The 10,903-nt window shown below is 37.6% G+C and overlaps 1 protein-coding gene across 8 annotated transcripts in view; it reads right to left on the bottom strand.

Moving 5' to 3' along the window:
* Positions 1-356: 356 nt before the first annotated feature.
* The window catches only part of LOC141764390 (tripartite motif-containing protein 2), a 34,428-nt gene continuing 23,881 nt past the window's right edge, over positions 357-10,903 (bottom strand). For 6 of the 8 annotated variants that reach the window (XM_074629603.1, XM_074629606.1, XM_074629604.1 and 3 more), the window contains exons 6-12: positions 7,494-8,217; positions 5,436-5,539; positions 5,082-5,249; positions 3,196-3,376; positions 2,721-2,791; positions 2,259-2,399; positions 357-1,863 (exon numbers count right to left, since the gene is read on the bottom strand). In XM_074629603.1, coding sequence (XP_074485704.1) covers positions 1,711-1,863; positions 2,259-2,399; positions 2,721-2,791; positions 3,196-3,376; positions 5,082-5,249; positions 5,436-5,539; positions 7,494-8,217 — 1,542 coding nt within the window. In that variant the 3' untranslated portion in view covers positions 357-1,710. The remainder of the gene's footprint in view (positions 1,864-2,258; positions 2,400-2,720; positions 2,792-3,195; positions 3,377-5,081; positions 5,250-5,435; positions 5,540-7,493; positions 8,218-10,903) is intronic. The other 2 variants (XM_074629609.1, XM_074629610.1) reach the window with 1 other exon arrangement.

The raw sequence follows: 10,903 nt of genomic DNA, 5'->3' as shown, positions 1-10,903 counted from the left end.
TGTATTATCTTTTCATTAGCACCTATGGGATTGTCACAATGTTATTTGGTTGTACTACACAATGACAATAAAAGGGCTTTAATCTTGAATCTTGACTTGCAGTTTTTTTTGTTATCTCCAATCATATTGAAAACACATATTGAAAACTCTGCAAGAAGAAGCATGAACATGCAAAATACACTTCTGATATGATTAGTGTCAGTCCTCAAAGGGATAGATGCTATCTTAATAAATAAAAAAACCTGTATATCATAATAACACAGGTTTTTCAGCAGTTATGCAAGCTAATAATGAATGCACCTTATTACAACATACAGTACAGTAAGTACTCCACAAAATCATTTACAAACACAATATTCTTTCCTATGGGCACTTTAATTCCATTTGGCATTACAAATATAAACAAGACAATGGAAAACAAATAATTTAACAGGATTGTGTAGAAAATGGATGAACAAATCCAGGATAACAAGTACTGAAAACTGTGTGCTTGAGGACAAACACATTTTGACTTTCTAATAGTAGCACAGTGCTTTTTATTTTATTTTTTTTAATTTTTTTTACAACACAAACCTCAGCTGTTGAACTACATATTGCATCTTTTTCTTTGAGAATGGACGAATTGTTTTTACTAAAAATACAACCTGTTAGTAGTTCTACAGATTTGTTGAAAGACATAAGAGCACATGGAAAGGAGTGAAGGCTGATTAAACCTGCATTGCAACATGAACAAACCTTTTCACTGAGGACTGACTTCATTTTCACCATTTTTGCTGTTTACTTAAATTTGAGATGTTTGCACATGATTGCATTTGTAAGTCAAGTGGCTTTTGTTTGGTACCTTAATTGATCACAACACAAACACACTGCTGTATGTGTTTTTGTAAAAAACAACAATTAAGCATAAGTTATCAGCATACTTTAATAACCACATGTGTTGATTTTAAGTGATGACTATTCATTTTCACATCGAGATAGAACTATTGTAATTGAAACAGTGCTTCCTTTCAAAGTTTCTTTTGGTGATTTTGTTAAGTATCAGCTTGAAACATATTTATATATTGTGCACAGTAGCTTTTCTGGTGTTTATTAGTAAAAACAGCATGCAAAGAGATGCCTAGTCATGCTCTAATATACCCTGCTACCTACCGGAGGTGGAATAGTTTTCTTTCATAGTGAACAGGCAAAATGTGAGGACTCTTAAGAGCATTTATCAGGAAGCTGCAGTCACTGGAACTATAAACATAATTAATTTTCAGGTGACTAAGACTACGTCTTTACTTTAATTTCAATCTCACGTAACACAGTGTCCAACCAGTATTTTTAGGAAAAAGTGCAATCGCTTTATTATTTTCAGTTGTTCTGCCATATCACAGCAAATGTAAAAGGTCTAACATAAGAACAATACTAAAGTTTTATTTTTCAAATCAGTGTAATTAAGATGGAATGTGAACAAGGTTATGAATGACGCCTCAAAGCACCAATCAGTCTGTGAATGTCATCGATCCTCTCACTTCATTCAAACCACAAATAATTCTCTCTGTCGTTTCGTCAGCGTTGGAGGTCAAACAGGATGTCACGGTCAAACAGACGGCACAACGACAGCATGATTCAAGGATGACTGGGTGAGTGCAAATCTGCCGGTCGCTCCATAACAATGAGTGTGTGTGTATATACACTGTACAGGTTGTGCGCTGAGATAGAGAAGGGCTACTGCAAGTAGCGGTAGACTTTGAAGCAGTGGTTGCCAGAATCTGCAACCACAACGTGTCCGTCAGAGGTGAGAGCGAGTCCCTGCGGGCCGTACAGCGGGTCTGCTGACGTGTTGATGTAGGACAGGAACGAACCGCTGCCATCAAACACCTGACAGAGAGAGAAAGAGAAATATAAAGTCAGTGTTCCTTTATATCTGCATTTGGAATAACACCAGAAAATTGTCTCACGCATTTTGTAAATAATATTTATTGTTATTATATATCTTGTTCTAATTGTTTGTCATCACTATTAACTAACTTGGCATGTACAATGAAATCATTAAATCATTATTATAGTGGCGAATGCAATGCAATGTTAACACCAACTACACACTTGTTGTTAAATTGAATAGAATATACTAAAAGTTGCATTTGTTAATTTGTCATTATCTGTTGATGAAAAGGTACGTTTTCTTTAGATCAGTTTGGTATATTGCCACTTCAAATAGTTACACTGCTTTGGAAGGAAGTTATGGAAGGAATATGTTCGCTTGTTGTGCTGACCTGTATCCTGCTGTTGCCCCAGTCTGCTACTATGATGTTTCCATTGACATCCACTGCCACTCCTGTGGGAGCGTTGAACTGACCGTTTCCCTCGCCGTTGGAACCAAACTTCAGCAGGAATTCTCCTTCTGTGTTGAACACCTACATTTGGGTTTTTAGCATGGAGACAATAATCTAAAATTACTTAGAAAAAACAAACAGTGATGCCAACACATTAAACTAAATAGTTATACAGCAACTAAAGAAAAGCATTAATACATATCTTCATCAGATACTTGGCAGGGAAAAACAATACATTTACAATAGAAGAAAAAAAATAAAAATGGAAAAACGTCTGAAAAGTTTCTTATACAAAGCACCATTTCTAGTGCTAAAATATGAACTACTACATCATCATTTATTTTATAGCACTAGACTTTGTATACTTGTTGTACACTTCCACTGCTCTGATATTGCACCTACCTTGACTGAGTGGTTGTGGAAATCTGTCACAATGATTTCATTGTTGTTGTTGACAGCAGCAAAGTGAGGCCCTTAAAAAAAACAGACAGCAAAGTGTCAGAAATGTTTGTCAAAATCAAACAGCGGTAGTTCAGTTTAGAAAACAACCTCATGACGGATGTTTTTTAGAGGACATGCTAATTAATAAGTAGCCAATTGAATTTAATGACAAAAGAAGATTGTTCAAACTTATTTATACCATGATCAGTGGTGCTACATGCTGTTTTAAGCACAGTTGAGTTATTAGTATATAAATGACCATTTAAGACTATCATGTATTTTTAACTGATATCAGTCTTGTCTATTTATTAAAAAAAAAAACCTCAGAAGTGAAAGTATAATGGGATCTTTATGGTTCCTGGTTCGGCATTCGTCTTCATTCCACATGCAGCTGGCTGGAGAAAGACTGTAGGAGGGGGGGCAGTGCACGTATTACCATTGAGTGTACCTGCAAACTGCCTGTCGCCGTTTCCACGGTTACCGAACTTGGTGACCAGCTTGCCGTTGAGCTGGAAGATGAAGACGCAGCAGGCCTTGTTGTCGACCACGATGATGTGGCCGTTCCTGTCCACCGACACGCCTTTAGGGCCCATCAGCTTCCCCGAGCCAATCTTGTTCTGGAGAAGTTGACAGATTTACACATTTTTAAAATCACAGAGTTCATGATTGAGAACTTCAGGGAATAAATGTATTTTAACCCCAGATTATTTTACATGTAGTTAAATCTCTTTTAAAAACAAACTTTTTTAGAATCGTTTTCACTTACCGGTTTTTCTTTTGCTTTTACTCTATTGTTGTTACTGTGTTTTAGTAATTCATACCTCGCTTGTCATTTTTACTGTATCAACTCTATTTTTATTTATTACTATCTGTTGATTTCTCTGACTTTTTATGTCTTTGTAAAGCACTTTGTAACTTGCTTTTGGAAAGTGCTATATAAATAAAATTATTATTATTATTTAGTGTGAGTATTAGTCACATTATTTTCTAAAAACCCAAAACATACAGAGTTAAATGAAAACATCCCACGAATACACGCACACACGCACACACTACAGATAAACAGTGGTTGAGAGAAGGGCTGCATTCAGTGAAGAAACCACAGATTGGTGTTTTACATTTTGCTATTACAGCCCTGCTGCAGGAAAATCTATCAAGCGATTCAAAGCGATTCTTTAGTAGTTCAGCGTGAACATTTCTGAAATAGACGAGAAGAGGGAAGTGAAAATCTGCGTGTGTCCCTCCAGAAATTGGCAAAGGAGGTGTGAAAATTGCAAATGACTCACAGATGTAAATCAGGATGCGGCATGTACAGTAATGCACCTGTTGTATGCCATAAAAAAGTGTCAAAAAATGTCGTTGTATAGGCAGTTTCATTGGATACCATGCTATGACTTTTTTATTACTTACTATGGAAACTGCTTATAGTGACCCTTATATGGATCTAAAAGCTTGGGACAAAATCATTCATATACAAATGCTGTTCAAATAATTTGCGTATATTAATCAAGTAGTTTACTGCTTACAGTGTTCATTTGGGGTCTTTATATACAGGACAAAATGTGGAAAGAAATTATATATTTAGTATCTTATTTTTATATTGGGCATTGATACCCTACAGTTTATTTTCAGGCCTGTTAAAAATGTAGAAATGAACTGAAACCACCTCCAAGCTGTGGCTTAGTAGCCTATTTACACAACTGTAAACGGCACAATTCTGTTTTAGGTTGTTGCCTAATTATAATTTGAACTAAAGTAAGCTATATTTTATATACAGTGCTGTACTGTATTATAGTGTATTTTAATTATACACAGTACAGTATTTTTTAAAGTTGTACAGTAACTTTAAAAACATTTGAAACAGCTGTACTGTATTTTTAAACGATCAATAAAATTCTGTAAATAGTGACACTGTCCGTTTCATTACTACATATTCATATAATAAATATAAAAATGTCAATTAGATGGTAATCTGAATGACAAATAATAAAAAATTAAAAAAAGGTTATAATCATCATCTGCTTATAGTAATCGATTTGACCCGGACAGACAAGATCACTAGAGGTTTCCACTGTATTACTATTTTTATGACATACTATACTATGACATTTAAATGTCATGTTCAAAGTCCATCAGTGTAAAAGGTAGAGGAGGTGTTGAAGGGACAATATAACATTTAATACCAGCATTTAAGGCAGCAACCTCTGGTAACATCCCGGCTATTGTACCTTTGGTAAAACACCAAAGGTATGAGGGGTGCACAGTGACTTTGCTCTTATGTCAGAGTATCAAATAAAGATGAGACATTAAATCCTGACTTACCTTAAACTTGCCTTCACTCGAAAAGATGCTGACCCACTTGTTGTCGTAGTCTGCAATGATGATGTCACCGTTCGGGTGGATGGCCACTCCGGTCGGTCGCTGCAGTTGACCCGGAGTCCTTCCCCGAATGCCAAAACGGCTTCTGAACTGGCCGTCATTGGAAAATATCTGCATCACACAAAACATGTTAAAGATGTTAAAATAAAAAACATGATTTTGAAATGCATCTATTTGGTGTTCAGTGTTTGTAACTAACAAGGTAACTGAACAATGATACGTTATAGTTCTCCACCAATGATTTCTCCATGCTGCTCTGTCTGCAGACTGAGAGCAACAGGAAGTAGTAATCTTTACCTGGACACACTGGTTGTTGCTGTCTGCTATCAGCACCTTTCCCAGAGTAGACGCAGCCACTCCCTGCAGGTTAGTGAACTCCCCTTTGTTTCTTCCTTTAGTACCTAAAAACACATGAAATATATATTAGTAAACTTACAGTAAATAATAGCCTCAGCCTTTATATGGATTACAGACTATAGTATATTCATGAACTGATGGACCGAGCTTTTTTCTGCTGCTGCTCTCAGGCTCTGATGTAGCATCCCATCCCACATTAAGTCCTGTTCCACCATTCACAATTTTATATCAAATTTAAAGACCCACATTTTTTCACATGCTTTTAGTTCAGTCTGAGGCTGCCCCATGGCTTTTGTCAAGTCCTGTCTTCATTTATTTCTAACGTCCTCTTACTGCTTCTTAATCTGTTGTTGGTTTTTATTCTATTTCTCCTAACTTCAACTTTTATTTATTTTATTGTTTTATTGTATTACATCATGTATTATTGCCTTTTATGTGTTGTGTTTTTACTGGAAAGCACTTTGGGTCAACTCCTGTTGTTAAATGTGCTACATCAACTGACTTGACTCGGATTAAAATGTGCTAATTGACATTAATTGGTGCATAGACATAGATTTTGTTGTCTTTGCTTATATTGCCATTTAGGGGAGACTATATGTACGCATTTATTTAAATTGTTGGATATGTCCTTTGACACTATACTATACAGTATAAGCTGTTCACTCTATGGGTCATGGTCATGCAAATGACAGACATGAAAATAAAACTATTCAGTTATTTTTTCATTAGACTGAAGATGTGACTTGTTGGTTTTGAACTTAAAGTCAAGCTTATATTTAAAATGTAGTTTTCATCAAGTTACTTGCACAATGCTACAGTATGTACAGACATAATGCTCCATTTTTTAGTTGTATTAGTACTTGTACTGTGTAATTACAATAAACTGAATCTTGTCTGTTTCTGTCAAACCTACACTGGAAAGGCTATGAAAAACATTTATTACTGAAATATTGTATAGCGTAAAAATGCCACAAATTATTATTTTTATCTTTGAAAAATATTTTTTTTTACGAATGATCTGTGAAGTCTAAAAAAATAGCAGAAGATGGTGGAAAAGATTATGTCTAGAAGTTGATTATTTTGTCCGACCAAGAGTCCAAAACCCAAAGATATTACATTTTAGGAATGCAACTTATTATCATCGATTAATTTCATTGTCGATTAATCTGTCGATTATTTTCTTGATTAATCGATTAGTTGTTTGGTCTATAAAATGGTGAAAAATGGTGATCTGTGTTTCCCACAGCCCAAGACGACATCCTCAAATGTCTTGTTTCGTCCACAACTCAAAGATATTCAGTTAACTGTCATAGAGGATTAAAGAAACCTGAAAATATTCACATTTAAGAAGCTGGAATCAGAGAATTTGTACTTTTATTTCTTAAAAAATTACTCAAACCAATTAATCGATTATCAAAATAGTTGACGATTAATTTAAAAGAATCGAATCGTTGCAGCTCTATTCAATTTACAATGATATGAAACAGAGAAAGGCAGCTATCATCAAATTTGAGAAGCTAGAATCAGCATTTTTCCTTTATTAATGACTTATATGATTCATTAATTGACAAAATAGTTGTTGATTAATATTTTTGACTTATAGGGAAAACAAGATTGCTAAATTTGGCAAAAATGTTTGATTTAAGATTTTAAACACACACTACAGGGCTAGAAATTCTTAGTCGAGCAACACTCATACGATTTCGTCGACTAATCGATTAGTTGATTTAATCGACAGATCTGTAAAACTGAGTTTCTCCACACAGAATCACACAAAAGCACCACTTTAAATCTTGTTTCTAGGATATAAGTCATTCAGCATGAAATAAGCATAAAAAACGACTAATCGACTAAAGAAATCTTAGTCAACTAAAACCAAAACAACCGATTAGACGACTAATCGTCTAAGAGGGGGCAGCCCTAATGCACACACAGTATATGGGTGCATATTTGAGATTAACCACATGTAATGTGACATAAATAACATATACTTCTTACCGATTCTGAAGATGAGGTCGTCCTCGATGGGGTTCTCTTTCCTCCTCCCGGTGCTGTACATACTGGCCGGCCTCTTGATGGCCTTCTGCTTGACGTGACTGCTGCACGGAGACTTGAGCCTCTTCTTGATGCTGTCTGACGTCGCCGACACATCTATGGATTTGGTGGCCTTTATCTTAAAGGGGCTTCCTTTGATATGCTGCTCATATAAACGCAGTGATAAGTTAAAAGTCCCCTCTTTAGGAGCTGTGAACAAGAACTCATAAGTGCCATTCTTGTTGTCCAGTATGTCCCCTTCACCTCTGCTGCCATCAGGCGAGGACATTTCAGCCGTGATGACTGCGTTGCCCATCTTACACAGCTCTCCATCTTTGTCCTTAGTGGTGATGGTGATGGAAGTGGGGATGCCCACCACGCAGTGCCGTAACCCTTCACCTGTCGCCACAGTCTCAGAGGCCACGGCGTTGGTCGTTACAATAGTGCCCAGGTTGTGGATGGACTTCTTCAGTTCCTCCGTCTCCACGATGAAGTCCAGCTGGTCGTTCTCTCCGGGCTGCAGAGGAAGGTCCTGGCTGGCCAGCTCCATGAGACGCTCGCTCATCTGCTTCTTCACCAGCAGCACCTCGGCCTCGGTGCCGTGGCTCAGGGCCTGCTCCGTGAAGTTACAGCTGCTGTTGATGCCCTCCTGGCCCTGCAGCAGGGTGTCCAGCTGGGCTTGGAGCACCTAATGCACACACACATACACCACCAGGGGGCAGCAACAGGGTTAGCTTGAGGTTAGAGAGACTTTCCTTTCATATGGACAAAATAAGTGCAGTAAAAGCACAACTAAAAACAGACAGATCCAGTAGAGAACAACAGAGTTCCACTAAAAGATCAACTGTATAGAAATAAAGCATACTGCATGACATGCCACCATTAAAGAGCTCATTTGGTTAGTGGTGGAAGAAGTACTCAGATCTTTTATTTAAGTAAAAGTAAAAATACCACAGTCTCAAAATACTCCATTACAAGTAAAAGTCCTGAATTCAGAATGCTACTAAAAGTATGAAGTATTATCAGCAAAATGTACTAAAAGTATCAAAAGTAAAAGAACTGATAATGCAGAACGGCTCCTTTCAAAGTGTTATATTATTATTAGGGCTGTCAAAGTTAACGCGATAATAACGCGTTCATGCAAATTAGTTTTAACGCCACAAGTTTCTTTAACGCAATCGATCTTTCAGAGGGCTCAGTTTTAAAAGGTAGAGTGAAGATACTGCTATCATATGAAACTAGAAAACCTAAGGAATCCATTCATTGGTACCAACCATGTCATACTGGAGGATAAATAACACTCCAAAGTTACACAAAATTTTGGTGAGGAAAAACTGGCATGGCCTCTGACCTCAAGATATGTGAATGAAAATGGGTTCTAAGGGTACCCACGAGTCTCCCCTTTACCCACTTTATGAAATCACATGCAGTTTGGGGCAAGTCATAGTCAAGTAAGCACACTGACACACTGACAGCTGTTGTTGCCTGTTGGGCTTGATTTGCCATGCATCACATCATAAAAGCATATCATGTTTTTTTTACGTAAAAAGTACTAGTAGCTAAAGTTATCAAATAAATGTAGTGTAGTAAAAAGTATAATATTTCCCTCTTAAATGTAGTGGTAGTAGAAACATTAAGTAGCAGAAAATGGAATTAGTCAAGTAAAGGACCTCAAAATTGTACCTAAAAGTACAGTACTGAAGAAAATGTACTTCGTTACATTCCACCACTGCATTTGGTACATGTTGACATAAACATACCTTCTCGTCATTCTGCATATCGAAACTAACAACTATTACCACTGTACACAATGACTAACCATGAAAACAGATGACTATCTGTCAGATATGGTTACGTCATCCTGTGTTGACTTGCAGAGATTTGGCTGTGACATTACTGTTACAGTTACTGACTGGTAGTAAGTAATAGTAGGTAACAGTTTGCTTTTAAATCAATGTAACTTATTCATTGATGATCCATTAAGCGTCAGGAATAGGAATTCATGATACATACTGCACTAATTCATGCATGAAATCGTCAAGAGTCATGCATTACTCGAAAGTGTTACCATTCCAGCTAATAATAAGCTAACAAGTTATGTTTAAGTCATGAAATCTCCCTCTGCTATACTTTGAGTGTTATAAAAAGAAGTTCTTTGTTGCTAATGCACTTTAAGCATATGTTCAATGTTCCTCCTTACTGGGGCGTTCACCACGCCTTCATTATTACAGCACCAAAACAAGACTCACCCGCATCTGAGCATACCACTCCTCTTCTTCTTCAACAAGAGAGGCCATTTATCCCTGGAGTCAAATGCTTCACTCTACTATCTCTTCTCTCTCCTTACACTAAGTCACGCTCTGCAGCTCTGAAAACTAACGTACTGTCTGTACATACTGTAAGAATAGAGATCAAGCTTCAGAGGAAGAGGATAAAGTGTTTACAGAGCTGTGCGGTGTTCCCTCGCTGCACATGATGACACACCCATGGGCTGTGTGCATACGGTACACTTGCTCCATCTAGCTACAACACAGCTGAAAGTCACATAATCTGACTTTCCCCTGGGCTCCAGTGTTTTGACTGCACACCACCAGGCAACCCATGTGATGGAGGTCCCTGAGGGGGTGGAAGCAGGCTCCTAACCAGATCGGGTGATTGGTTGTCTGGATCCGGGTGGTGCATGCACCAGCTCCCCCAGCCCCCCCTCTTTCTGCCTATTAATCACCTATCAGACCGGCTGAGCCCCTGACACAGATCAGCAAAAACAGTAGCCTGTGATAAGTAAATACTTTCCAAAAAGAGATTATAATTAAGTCAATATTCATTTTAATTGTTTCTTTCTGTATTAATTCCTTTTGTCATATAATCCCAAAACTATTTATAAGAACAAATTCGAGCCTCTGGTTAAAACAGCACCTTTAAAAGGAACAGTGTGTTGGATTTTGGGGGATCTATGAGCAGAAATGGAATATAATATTGACAACTATGTTTTCATTAGTGTATAATCACCTAAAATTAAGAATCGTGTTTTCGTTAGCTTAGAATGAGCCCTTCATATCTACATAGGGAGCTCCACCATGTTTCTACAGTAGCCCAGAACGGACAAACCAAACACTGGCTCTAGAGAGAGACTTTCACGTTTTCACATTATCATTGAAGGCCACCGTAGTTCTCCGACATGCTTGTGAAACTACGGTAACGTGAGCTGCAGAGTGCGAAATCGTGGTACCTCCAGCCGCCGTCTGACTTCCGTTGCTCCGAAAGTAGTGTTATTATGGTAAGGATGGCCTCTGAACGAGGCAAACGGCGTTACCACGGTTTTGCACTCGGCGGCTCACGTTACCGCAGTCTCGAAAGTGAGGAGTGAGCGAAGG

The sequence above is a fragment of the Sebastes fasciatus genome, chromosome 3, assembly GCF_043250625.1.
Source record: "Sebastes fasciatus isolate fSebFas1 chromosome 3, fSebFas1.pri, whole genome shotgun sequence".
NCBI classification, from domain to species: domain Eukaryota; kingdom Metazoa; phylum Chordata; class Actinopteri; order Perciformes; family Sebastidae; genus Sebastes; species Sebastes fasciatus.
This window is presented reverse-complemented; position numbering and strand designations above follow the sequence as displayed.